Consider the following 13,854-nt stretch of genomic DNA (forward strand, 5'->3'; position numbering starts at 1 on the left):
AGCTTTTTTATTTGTTTACAATTGCCCACAGATATTCCATCAGTCTTGGCTGGAACAGCTTTCAATATAGATGAAGGAAATGGAGGCTTCGTTGTTCACTGGTTGAATAATAAAGAATTTCATTTTACATCCTCTATTGAAGTATTTATGCAGCATCTACGAAAAATTTCTGAACAGCAACTAGAACAAGATTTTGATGTTGAGGTTGAAGAGGAAGAAGAAATGGAAGAAAAAGAGAGAGGTTTACATATGAAATTAGATCATGGTTAGTAATATTGAGACACATAGCACAAGAATTATTTTTAAGCGTATCAGTGCAATAATTAATGCAATTATTTAGCAAGATAATTGGAAGCACTAACATTTTATCAGCAGTGTAAAATAAATAGACATTTACAGCTGAAATTTTGGCTGCTGTAATTGTAGGTATGAAAAATTTAGTTATGGACTTTCTGTTGGAATGCAATAGTAATATACCCAGTGAAAAAGAAAGCTAGCTTTGGTCTTTGTTTTCTATTTGGGATATAATTCCACTGAGCTATGAAATGATGAGTAAAACCTGCTCTGTGTTTACCTTACAATCCAATTGTCAATAATGATGTACCAATTTATGGCAAGCTTTAAGAAGGGTTGGCCATAGATCCATTTTAATGTAACTGCACTGTTTCCAGTACTGGTAAGATTTACTTGTTAAACCTTAGGTCATCTGATGATCCCAACTGTAGCTGTTTGAAATCAGTGATAGGAAACATGTCCTACCAGAAATACTTTACCTTGCTGTGGGAGGGTCTCTAGGCCAGTAAGAATACGTAAAAAGAAAAGATCTGTGTTCAGAAGCCAGTAAGACCAATTAGTGACAGTAAACTGATGATACATTGTGTTATTTTTAATGCTTAGGTTCTTAAAATCTAGATTACCAGTGCAGGAGTTAAGCGTGTGATAATTCTTACTGAATATGCAATACACACTACTTCATCAATGACCACGTACCGTGTATTTCATTATTACCTTCTAAATACAAGGGAAAAAAACCAACAACAACAGCAACAAAAAGACCACATTAATTTGGAGCCAACATTCACATAAAATGTGTGGTTTTATATAGTTGACCAGAATAATCTTACACAGGGCATTGTGTATGGTTATATTTGTTACTACTTGTATTGCACAGTTACGAGCAGCAGTCAAAGGCCAGAGCCTTATATTTTAGTACAGGCAGACCAAAGAAAGTTGTTTCTACACTCAATTTGTGTGAACGATCTTATGAGAGAGTACTATTAGCAGATAAGTAGTACTGTGTTGTTTTGAACAGAAACTGATAGGGAAATCTTTGTAATGCATAAAATGGCCTATTTCTGTTGCAGACTTGTCTATAGACAGGGAATCAGAGACAGGGACTGGTACAGGCTCTTCAGAACATGAAGATGGAGAAAGAGAGGGAAGCCCCAAAACATCTCTACTAGCAGGTCCACGCATGCCTCTTCCAACAGTTTTGTTAGATCGGAAAATAGAGTTACTCCTAACTGAATGGAACAGGAATCCAGATATGCTTTTTACTATCCACCCTATTGACGGTACATTTTTGGTGTGGCACGTGAAATATTTAGATGAATACACTCCGGGCATCTTTCGACAAGTTCAGGTATTGTATATTTGAAATTGTGTTATTATTTATGATCTTAATCCACAATCATTGTGTCCTTTCTTTTATATCTGAGTATCAGTATGAATTTAATTTTCAGTACTTCCTGTGAAAGGGGTAACATTTATGCAGAGTTAAGCTGGATTGTTATATTCTAATTTTTTTCTTTTTTTTCTTCTTTTAGGTTTCATTTTCTTCTAGGATTCCTGTTGCATTTCCATCAGGAGATGCTAGTTCACTTAGCAAAAATATTATGATGTATGCTTGCCCTGTCTTTGTAAAAGATAACAGTAATGCTGCACATCAGAAGACAATGGACTTTCCAGATAAGACACTAGCAGATAAAGAATCAAGCTTTGCCGAGGACAGTGGAAATGTGAATATCATTTCTCCCGTAGTAATGATGATTTCCAAACATATAGATGGCTCTCTAAATCAGTGGGCAGTTACTTTTGCTGATAAATCAGCTTTCACTACCGTGCTAACCGTGTCACATAAGTTTAGGTACTGCGGACACCGTTTTCATCTCAATGATCTAGCTTGCCATTCTGTTTTACCATTGCTGCTAACATCTTCTCACCACAATGCTCTGTTAACTCCTGAGTCAGACACTTCCTGGGACTCTGACAGGATAAACAGAATAATGGATCCTATTAAACACGTGAAAGGTTCTTCTAGGCAGCAACTTAAAAATGCAGCAACCCGTACATTCCATGACCCAAATGCAATCTACAGTGAGCTGATCCTGTGGCGTGTAGACCCCATAGGACCTTTGTCCTACACTGGAGGAGTATCTGAATTGGCTCGAATTAACTCTCTTCACACCTCCGCGTTCTCTAATGTAGCCTGGCTTCCAACACTTATTCCCAGCTATTGCCTTGGTGAGTATACTTAGCATGTTTCCACATAGAGTTAACACTGTAGGTCATAGAATTAATTTGTTAAAATAAATTGCTATTGTATTTGGAGTATATTAACTTTTTAGCCATTTCCTTGTATTATGCAAATCAAGCATTTTTATTCCATTTGAGGCTAAGCAAACTTCAAAACATCTCATCTGGTCTGAGTATGTCTGTAGGTACTGGGGATCAGCTGACATTCGGTGACTGCTTTGTGCAAGTGAGCAATCATCACTCACAAAGAACAAGGTCATCCCTTTCCTCCGTGTTTTAGGCAGCTTTACTGATTGACCTGGTATTAATGATGCAGGTGTTCTGATACTGGCATCTAGAAATGAACTACCCAAACTTTACAGAACTGGGAAGAAAACTTTTCAGAGGTCAGACAATACAATGTCCAGTGTCATGCCCTAAGACAATTCTTCAGGTTTTGCATTTACTTTTAGGGCTTTCTAGTACAGTTAGGAAAATTGTCTCTACAAACGTTACTTTATTCAGCCACTCGGATACTTATTTTTGAATTATCGTAAAGTTGCTGTTGTAGTAGTTATCATCTTTGTATACAGTACTAAACATGTCGATTACACTGCAAATGTAACATTAAATTTTATACTAATAGTGCCAGGTTATTTTATTATGTTAAGGCCAGCCTGACATTCGTAGTGATCAAATAGGTGTTGGAAGATGTTTCGCAACCTCAAAAAGCCTAAATATGCTTAATAAATGCATAACATACCTTTGATTTAAAGTAAAATAAATCCATTTTTTCTGTTCACATAGTAACATTCCGTGCTGCTTGAATCCCACAGTCTTCTGAACACAAATAACTAGCTGCTTCCCTCTTATAATGTAAGAGGAAAACATAAATCAGGACAGAAAACCTGTGCCAAGCCTGTTCTATATATGTAAAGAAGCAAAAAAAGACAATCTGTTACAGGTTTTCATATATATTTATATATATTCATATATATTATTCACTACTGTAGATATATTTCTCCCTCCACTGTTATATCTGTACACTTTTATATCTGTACTTTTAACTAGAAGATAGAAGGGAACATTCATAGAGGCTCATTATGTCCAAAGAGCCTAGAGAGAGTAAACAAGGGGAAAAAACGACAGCTAATAGAGCTTTTGTGAATATTTACCTTACACTCCTGCTCTAAATTGTCTCTGAGCACCTAGGGAAGCTCGAGTTAGCCCTTCCAAGGACCTCCTTAGAGGTGACAGTGAAAAGAACACAATGAATGGCAGCGTTCCCTTAGGTTTACTGCATGTGTGAACAGTGTTTATAAACATATATGATTTCACCTTAGATTATTCAAGTTTTATGAAGAGTTTAGTTACATAAATGAACAGAAAGGGACTTGTTTTAAAGCTCTAATAATGGTGTTTTAATGTGCACAGTTGCCTGGGGGTTTTTTTCAGTACTTTATGAAGATTATTTTAGAAACATATTGTGAAGTGGATTGTAATAGCCTACCTGATGCCATTTGACTGCCACTTTTCTCTTGAACTATGAAATCTTTGTGTTTTCTAATAGGCACATACTGCAACTCTGCTAGTGCTTGCTTTGTTGCATCTGACGGTAAAAACCTGAGACTCTATCAAGCCGTCGTAGATGCACGGAAACTTCTAGATGAATTATCTGACCCTGAATCATCTGTAAGTTTTATGTAGCAATGGTTTAAATTTCTTAAAATAAAACAAATTTAAGGTAACTTTATTTTCCCTCCAGTGGTTTGTCTTCACTCAGTTCTAATTTTTGTGCCATTCTGTGTATGCATTATCTTGCATAATTAGGTGGTTTGCAGCTGTCTGTACGACTAAAAGTGTCTGGACTGAGACAAAATTTCCCTGACAAGTTTCCCCAATCTGTAGCAGGTGGGGAAAGGAAAAATAGGATTTCTTTCTTCCTCTTTTCAAAAGAGGGGAGTCAAGAGCAAGTGAGAAGGTAAGGACAGAAAAGCAAGACTTGGGTGTATCCACCTCAGCTACATCTATATATGAGGAAGGGCAGAAATAGTGGGATAGAAGGGAATTGGGGCAGGTTATTGATTTTATTTTTTCTGTAATAAGCAATTTTTTCATCCTTTTTAATCTTACATTTCTGTGGCCTTCAAGCAAATTAAAGCCTGACCTTGCACTGTTGTTGTATAAAGAAGCACATCTTTCCTTTTTTTCCATTCTTCTGTTATTTTATAAGCTATCCTGCAAGGCAGAACCTGTCAGTATTCAGATCAGTCGAAGGAATCTGTTCTAATGTCAATGAGTGTGAACATTCCAGCAAAAATCAATAGAGCATTTTGTTCATGTATAAGCTTGTACTGATTTATCTTTTGTGTGTTGTTGACAAAACCTGAAGCTTTAAACAGAAGGGAAGGAGTACATTTGAGTTTCTCATGGCACAGATACAAAGTTATGTTATGAAAGGATAATTTTTAAAATAAACCACATTTAGTTTCCATAAAAGCCAGTGTGCTATCCCCATGACTAGCTGCAGTCTCACAACAGTGCAGATGCCTTGATGAACACGTTATTCATAAATGCCAAAATGACAACAGGAAGAAATCTGTTACGGTTTATGCCAACAAGGAAAATGAAAGCATCAGTTTATAGTAAATGACTGCAATTTCCTTCTGTTTGAAGGGAAAATATACTAACTCTTCTCCTTTTGCTCTGTTTCAGAAACTTATTGGAGAAGTGTTTAACATTGTGAGCCAACAATCTACTGCTCGACCGGGATGCATCATTGAACTTGATGCAATAACTAACAAAGTAAATAAATGGTTAACTCTACGGGTATCACATAAATTGTCTGTTATTTAACCCAATCTTTTGAAATGAGGTAAAAAAGATGTCATTTCCGCATGGTGAGAATGGTGCCATGAATTTTTGTAAATGCTGAGATACCTTGAAGTCAAACAACATTCTTTTAGCTGCTGGGAGCTCAAAGCGTGCTGTTAGAATGTAATGGTATTTTCTAAGCATAAATCATGATTAAAACAAAACTTAACTAAAAACTGGTTTACAAACCCTCATAATTTAAAGGGGAAAACAAAAAAGTAACATTCCTCCCCTAAACCTAAGCAAGCAAAAAGACAAACAACAAAAAGCCCCAGACCTAAAAACTAGACCGAACTATTCCAAAATGTAGGACTCAAACCCATGTATGACTTCAGGTTTTTTTTGTCTGTCTTGCAAGACAAATTTTTACCTGTTAACTAATACAGCTGTACATTTTGAACATCAAGGAGGTAATATTACTACAGCTTGTTCATACTCACAGTTATGTTGATCATTCATGTTCCAGTGCTGTTTTCTGTTAGGAAGCAGCCTGTAAAAACTGTGTGTTTTACCATGTCTTAACTAGACATCTCAATGTTTTTGACATATAGAAAGAAGTATTTCTCTATTTGTCAATAGATTTCCAAGTCCTTTAAGTATTAATCACATAGGATCTTCAGTTTTCGGTTCAGATTTACAAAATATTTTTCTAGAACTTTTGCAGTTGAGTACAGGGCACACTCTTTACATGTTTCTCTGGAAAAAGGGGGTGTTTTTCAACATGAAAACTTTGCCATCGCTGTCTGTGGAGGACATATTTTCTTTGCCTGCAGAAAAGGATTTCACTGCCAGCATCCTCTTTTATAGAGAGGTGGAAGTACTGCAAAGAAATCTGTTGCTGTCAGGAAGGATGGCTGTTAAGATACCAGAGAGAAGGAAAATCTGCAATTCGTTTCCTTTTTTAGATGTCCCAAGCAGATTCAATTCACTGCAGACATGTCTTCCTACTGAAGAGGGATAAAGGTCAAAGTTTTCGCCGCTGTCATTTATTCAGCACCTAAAAAAATAAAAACCAATCGTGTACTAATTCATCTGTCAATACCTGCAGCAAAAATGGTATTACAGAATTTGCCTGGCATAGTACTTCTGAGGGAAATTATCTGAATGTACAAACAGTAGGTTCTAGAATGTGCTGTTCTCAATGTAAGAGGAAAACGGTCAGTTTATCTGATGCACTAAAATAATCTTCAATGTTATAAAAGAAAGTGATCTTCATCAGTAGCTAGATTGCAGGAAAGAAAGAATTGCATTAGTGCAAAACGTTGTTATGTTGTTCTGGAAGCATAACTGTTGCTTAATGTTTCAGTGTGGTTCAAACACACAATTGCTTCATGTCTTTCAAGAAGACTTCATTTTGGGATACAAGCCACATAAGGAAGATGTAGAAGGGAAGGAAACGGAGATATTTTTCCAGCCATCACAAGGTATAGCTAAGAAATAACTAATATTAATGAAGCAGGCACCAAAAGTGTTCTTAAGGAATACCAAAATCTAGCTGGCATTTGCTAGTTGATTTACTAATGAGAACTTAGAATTCAGTAAAATGGCTGTTTCATGTTGCTCATAGAAGTTGTTCACATGGTAACAGTATTAAAGGCATTCTAATTTGCTTAGAGTGAAACATTTTAACTTATTTGATAAAGTCCGTTTTTCAAAATGCTGTGTTATATATAAAAATGTGTACAAAATAGAAGCGTATTTTCTGCATCAGTACGTAGTTCCAGGTGATAAGGTGACTATCTGACTCCCAAGTTAATACAAAATAAAGTAACTGTGGAATTTGTTAGTAATTTAAAGCTTTAAAAGAAAATGGAAGCAAGCAGGTGGGTGGAAAAGAGTATTTACAATCTGGCAAGGGAAACTGGGAAGGCAAATATATCTAACAAATTAGATTTGCCACTAACACTCAGGCTGTCTGTAAGTCAGTCTCTCTATTGTCGTAATTCTTCTGTAGCCATGAGTGAACAAAATCTCAGTAAAAAAAAAGAAACTTAACAAGAGCAAGTGCCAGATTCTCCTCCTGGGATGGGGCAGTCCTGGTTATGTGTACGAACTGAGGGATGAGAGGCTGGAGAGCAGCCCAGCAGAAAGAGATCTGAGGGTCTGGGTTGATGGCAAGTTGAATATTTGCCAACAGTGGCAGCCAAAAGGGCAAACCATGTCCTGGTATGTGGTAGCACAGTATAGCTACTGGTCAAAGGAGGTGGTTGTCCCACTCTACACTGCAGTGGTGTGGCCTCACCTCAAGTACTGTGTGCAGTTTTAGGCGCCTCAATATGAGCACATCAGACTATTAGAGCGCGTCCAGAGGAGGGTGACCAAGATGGTGAAAGGCCTTGAGGGCAAGATTTACAAGGAGCTGCTGAGATCATTTGGTTTGTTCACTTGCTTGGAGAAGAGAGGGCTGAGGGGTGACCTCATCACAGTCTACAGCTTCCTCAAGAGGGGAAGTGGAGGGGGAGGTGCTGATGAAGACATGAGGGAAAGGAATGAAGCTGCAGCAGGGGAAATTCAGATTAAACGTTAGGAAAAGGCTCTTCACTAAGAAGGCGGTCAGTCACTGGAACAGGCTCACCAGGGAAGTGGTCATGGCACCAAGCAGGTCAGCTTGTCCAGCATCATCATCTGGATGATGCTCTTAGTCATATGGTTTAGTTTTAGCTGGTACTGCAAGGAGCAGGGAATTGGACTCAATGATCCTTATGGGTTCCTTCCAACTTGATATAGTTTATGATTCTCTGTTAGTAATGGTACTGTTTAAATATTTTGTTTTATAATCAAGCAACTTCTTTTAAAGAGGAAAAGAGCTTTTTAGTATCAATTTTTAGAGAGTCTTCTGTAATTGAAAATTATTTATGTTGAACATAAACTTCATGATAGTGATAATATGTTTAAATTACAGGGTATCGTCCACCACCATTCTCAGAAAAGTTCTACCTAGTGGTAATTGAAAAAGATAGTAATGGTTGCTCTGTTCTTCAGATGTGGCATCTTCATCTCAAATCTGTGCAAGCCTGTTTAGGTGAGTGACTGTAATTTCATAGAGACAGACATTTCTTTTATGATAAGCATAAGAAATTATAAAGAAACTTAAAGCTTGGTGGTTCATTTTAAAACAAATCATACCACTTTTGTCAAGCAGAAGCCTCAAAGTCAGGAATCTTTGGAATACTTTATCAATGCAGTAGAAGCAGTAAGATTACTTACAGACATTTGTTGCATTCTGTACCAACTGCAATATAAAAATTTGTTGATAGGGTAATGTACTTAAGCACTAGATTCTTTATTTTAAACTATCAGTATTTTAGAATGAGTATCTTAAAACAAGCGGTCATAGCATGCAATAAAACTCGCATGGCCTGCACATGTCATAATTATTTTCTGTGTAACTTAAACACTGCTAAGAATAATAAATCTGATTATAGGATATTCATGCCTTGTCCTTACTTATAAGGATTTTTTTTAACACTGTTGACATTTTTTTTTATATAGCAAAACCAACTGAAGCTACTTCATCAGAGAATAAGCTTAGTGTACCTGAGCAAAAGACTGTGGATTCTTCTCCAGATGTATCACCTGGCATAAGTCCTATTCCACGATCTTCATCGATTGCTAATCTTCAGACTGCCAGTAAACTCATTCTGAGCTCCAGACTTGTGTATAGCCAACCTCTGGATCTTCCTGTTGGTGTAGAAGTAGTAAGAGCAACTCCTTCAGCAGGTAAATTAAACACTTTTTTCTATCCAGTTGGTTTACCTCCTAGTTCATGGGACTGTAGATAGATATCCTCAGATAGATACACAGATCTCTTCAGCCTATCACATTCTGATTTACTGATAGAGGGAACAAAGGACTAAAAAAGGTGCTCTCAAATCATTGTGCCTATGGCATATTACCCTTTCATAAATGTATCAAGTCCCCACAGGAAAGCTGTTCCTGAAACTTACTACTCTAATAGTTAGAAACTTAACTTCTAGTCTGAATTTATTAATGAACAATTTATACCTGCTTGTTTGTATTCCTCATTATTCTAACAACCCCTCTCTGAATTAGTTCAGTTCCACTTTATCTTCTTTGAACAGTGACTAGAACTGCAGGTGATCAATAATGTTCAAGCTGTAAGACTTTTACCATTCTTAATGCATTTTCCCTAACCCAACTCCAAATTAGAAAAACAATGCCAGGCTGTAAAGTTAGTTAGTGTTCTGTCAGCCTTATCCATATAGGCATTCTGCTGTGTATTACTAAAAGTAAATATGTTTGTTCTAACTTCAGGTCACCTGAGTTCTTCATCAATATACCCAGTCTGCCTTGCACCTTATTTGATAGTAACATCATGTTCAGACAACAGAGTGCGGTTCTGGAGGTGTACTGTAGAGACAGACCTAAACAGCAGAAATGAAGAAAGGGAAACTTATCATTGGAGAAAATGGCCCTTAATGAATGATGAAGGAGAAGACAACAGCAGTACAGTGAGCATAGTAGGAAGGCCAGTTGCTGTTAGCTGTTCTTACACAGGACGTCTTGCAGTGGCATACAAACAACCCATACAGCATAATGGTTTTGTTTCCAAAGAATTTTCCATGCATGTTTGTATACTTGAATGTGAGTCTACAGGAGGATCAGAATGGGTTTTGGAACAGACAATTCATCTGGATGATTTAGTTAAGGTTGGAAGCGTACTTGATTCCAGGGTCAGTGTAGATAGTAATTTATTTGTTTACAGTAAATCAGATGCTTTTTTGAATAAAGAGAAATACCTGGTGCCCAGCATCAAGCATTTGGTGCATTTGGACTGGGTATCAAAAGAAGACGGTTCACATATATTGACGGTTGGAGTTGGTGCCAACATCTTCATGTACGGAAGACTTTCAGGAATTGTAACAGATCAAACTAGCAGCAAAGAGGGAGTAGCTGTCATTACGTTACCACTAGGTGGTAGCATCAAACAAGGTATAAAGTCCAAGTGGGTGTTGCTTCGATCCATTGATTTGGTGTCATCTGTAGATGGCACTCCTTCACTGCCGGTTTCTCTGTCCTGGGTGAGAGATGGTATACTGGTAGTGGGAATGGACTGTGAAATGCATGTTTATGCCCAGTGGAAGCACGCTGTCAAGTTTGGTGATGGAGAAAGTGATGTTTTTACTTCTGAAGACTCGGCAACACAAGATCCACTCAAAACAAGCTTGATAGCAAAGAAGACCAGTGTAATTGATGGGGCAGGTATTGTGGATGATGTCTTTGGCACTCCAACTGTAATTCAGGATGGTGGCCTTTTTGAAGCTGCTCATGTTCTCTCACCTACTCTCCCCCAGTATCATCCAACTCAGTTATTAGAACTTATGGATCTGGGTAAAGTTCGCCGAGCTAAAGCCATTCTATCACATTTAGTTAAATGTATTGCAGGAGAAGTTGCGATAGTTAAAGACACAGAAGCTGGAGAAGGAACTGGTCCTAAACGCCATCTTTCTCGCACCATTAGTGTAAGTGGTAGCACTGCAAAGGATACCATCACAGCTGGAAAAGATGGTACTCGAGACTACACAGAGATAGACTCAATTCCCCCACTGCCACTGTATGCGCTGCTTGCTGCAGATCAAGATGCCACTTACGTTTCTGAAGAAACTTCTAAGATACCTCAGGGCTCTGAAGATCATGCTAAGAGAAAAACAGAGGATCAGTACTCAGATCTGTTCCAGGTTCAGCCTGTCACTACTGATGACTTTATCGATTTTGAGCCTGAAAAGAGGGAGAGTAAATCCAAAGTTATTAATCTGTCCCAGTATGGTCCGACTTACTTTGGCCGAGAACATGCCAGTGTCCTTTCAAGCCACCTGATGCACTCAAGTCTGCCAGGCCTCACTCGACTGGAGCAGATGTTCCTTGTAGCTTTGGCAGACACTGTGGCCACGACAAGCACTGAACTAGATGAGAACAGAGATAAGAATTACTCAGGTTAGTAACTGACATATTATTGAATTAACATGCTTGTTCTTCTCAGCAAAGGTAAACTTAGTCCTTGGGTATTTTGGGATAAAACCTGAAAGCCAGCATCAGTTATTCATGTGAGAGACAGTGAAAAGGAAAAACACTTAAATACAAATCTCTGCTTATATCTCATACATAATAAGTAACTTGTAGTTCAGGTTCTCAGCAAGTTTACATTACATTACATTACAAGAAACTTACATTCCACATACTGTGTATAAGTTGTATATATGCCTCTTGCGGTCACTTGTGTGTTCACAAGTCAGTATTTTCTGTTTCACAGGAAGAGATACCTTAGATGAATGTGGCTTACGATATTTGTTGGCTATGCGCTTGCACACCTGCCTGCTGACATCACTCCCACCTCTGTATCGAGTTCAGCTGCTTCACCAAGGTAATTCTTAGGGCAAAGTATTGCTTTCATTTGATCCACTTGAGCTGACAGGATCTGATTATGTTTGATTTATAAGATGATATTTCTGTGACTATTAGCTACATATTCTTTTTAGATTATGTCCATTCCCTTATCTTGCAAAGACTTAGTGTATGCTTCCCTGCATGCACTGTGAATAGCAAAACAGTGTGTCTCTAGAACAGAACATTCTGCCCCATTCAGTTTGAGGCATGAATAAGTTCCCCAACCAAATAACATACAGATATATATAATTTCATTGTTTATGAACAATCTGAATATCTTCTGAATGGAGATATTGCTTTACATGAGCATGTCTTTTTCTTACTTTAAAGATTCTTCTATTATTTTCACCACAGCTTGTTTTTTCCCTGCTTGATCTGAGTTACTGCTGCAGTGACCACCTAAACTGCAGACAGAAGGGTTTCTGGCCCAGCATGGGTCTGCCTTTGAGATAACAGAATACATTTTCTTCGGTCTTTCACCATATAATTCTAGTACATATATGAATGAGGTACTGGAGAAGAACAGAAGCAGCACTGTGGAGGGGACATCCCTAGTGAGCAAAAAGATACTTCAGCTATTCCTTTAGCAGCTTTACTCCTTGTTGAGGGAAGCAGCCCCTCTCAGATCTACCAAACTGTTGAGGTGGAGATCGTACTTTGCATCTCTGACATATTCCATTTGCTTATTAGCAAGTCTTAATCTTGTGAATTTTATTATCTTCTGTTATTGTTTAGGCCTATCCACTTGCCATTTTGCATGGGCTTTTCATTCTGAGGCTGAGGAGGAGTTGATCAACATGATTCCTGCTATCCAGAAGGGAGACCCACAGTGGTCTGAATTAAGAGCTGTGGGTATTGGTTGGTGGGTCAGGAATATCAACACACTCCGAAGATGCATTGAGAAGGTACTTCTTATTGCTTGCAAATTATAGTTACATGCTGAATAAAACATTGTGACAGAAATGACTGTTGCTCTGTAGAAATAATACAGTCACCTGGACCATCCTCCCTGACAGAGAACATACGTTATTTACCTAAAAGTGGCCTTTCTATTTTCAGTAATAGTAGGTTTTGTTTACTGCAGGTCGCAAAAGCTTCATTCCAGAGAAACAATGATGCCTTAGATGCTGCACTTTTTTACCTTGCTATGAAGAAAAAGGCAGTGGTGTGGGGTCTGTTTAGGTGAGTTCTGCTGACTGTAAGTTGGATTAATTCTTAACTGAACCAGGAATGCAAACCAGAACTCATTCAAGAATTCAGATTAGAGTTTATGTAAAGTGATGTTGTTCAGGAGATTGTATGCTGAAGTGATATAATGAGTAGTTGTATACGTTGCATTTTTTTAATGCAGGTCCCAGCACGATGAAAAGATGACAGCCTTTTTCAGCCACAACTTCAGTGAAGATAGATGGCGCAAAGCTGCTTTAAAAAACGCTTTTGCTTTGTTGGGAAAACAACGCTTTGAACAATCAGCTGCATTTTTCTTGCTAGCAGGTTCACTGAAAGATGCTATAGAGGTATCTACTTTTGAGAATTAAGTTTCAGTTTCCAATTTGAACTATGTAACTGTTCTCTGATGGTCTTTTCACAAAACCTGGCAGCACTAATGATATGGTACGTCTTCACGTGACCCCCTTGTGCCCCGCAGACATACCGTTTACTTGTACACTGCTGTGAAAAGCAGCTTGGAAGCTGATGGAAAGGCCAGAATAATTGTTCAGATACAGCAGTCCTCAGTAGAAGCACTCTTGGGAATACCAGTCATGACCCTTCTGGCAAAACTTGCTGTTTGGTCAGCACAGTTAAGTTGCAGCACCCTGTTCAGCCTCCAGCTATTCTGCATGACCTCTTGTTACAACATGAAGTACAAAAAGAAAGTCAGAGTTCTCTTCTGAAGCAGCCCTAGGATCCCCTTTTAGTGGAGCTGTGATGTTGCCTTCCACAAGGGAGGTGAGAGCTAGAAGCAGGATCTCAACCTAACCAGTACCTCTCAGGAAAGAATGGGAATTAGAAAACCTTTAGTTGTCCTGCCTGTTTACATGCAGTATGTTTCTCTTTCCC

The 13,854-nt window shown here is 38.2% G+C and overlaps 1 protein-coding gene across 3 annotated transcripts in view; it reads left to right on the top strand.

Moving 5' to 3' along the window:
• The window catches only part of DMXL2 (Dmx-like 2), a 43,606-nt gene that overhangs the window by 7,912 nt on the left and 21,840 nt on the right, over positions 1-13,854 (top strand). For 2 of the 3 annotated variants that reach the window (XM_010180972.1, XM_010180973.1), the window contains exons 9-21: positions 32-265; positions 1,365-1,642; positions 1,827-2,523; positions 4,085-4,206; positions 5,230-5,319; positions 6,695-6,812; positions 8,291-8,410; positions 8,881-9,108; positions 9,664-11,343; positions 11,660-11,770; positions 12,529-12,698; positions 12,878-12,975; positions 13,145-13,310. In XM_010180972.1, the coding sequence (XP_010179274.1) occupies positions 32-265; positions 1,365-1,642; positions 1,827-2,523; positions 4,085-4,206; positions 5,230-5,319; positions 6,695-6,812; positions 8,291-8,410; positions 8,881-9,108; positions 9,664-11,343; positions 11,660-11,770; positions 12,529-12,698; positions 12,878-12,975; positions 13,145-13,310 (4,112 nt within the window). The remainder of the gene's footprint in view (positions 1-31; positions 266-1,364; positions 1,643-1,826; positions 2,524-4,084; positions 4,207-5,229; positions 5,320-6,694; positions 6,813-8,290; positions 8,411-8,880; positions 9,109-9,663; positions 11,344-11,659; positions 11,771-12,528; positions 12,699-12,877; positions 12,976-13,144; positions 13,311-13,854) is intronic. The other variant, XM_010180974.1, reaches the window with a different exon arrangement.

The sequence above is a fragment of the Mesitornis unicolor genome, unplaced genomic scaffold (genome assembly GCF_000695765.1).
Source record: "Mesitornis unicolor isolate BGI_N332 unplaced genomic scaffold, ASM69576v1 scaffold17313, whole genome shotgun sequence".
Taxonomy (NCBI): Eukaryota; Metazoa; Chordata; class Aves; order Mesitornithiformes; family Mesitornithidae; genus Mesitornis; species Mesitornis unicolor.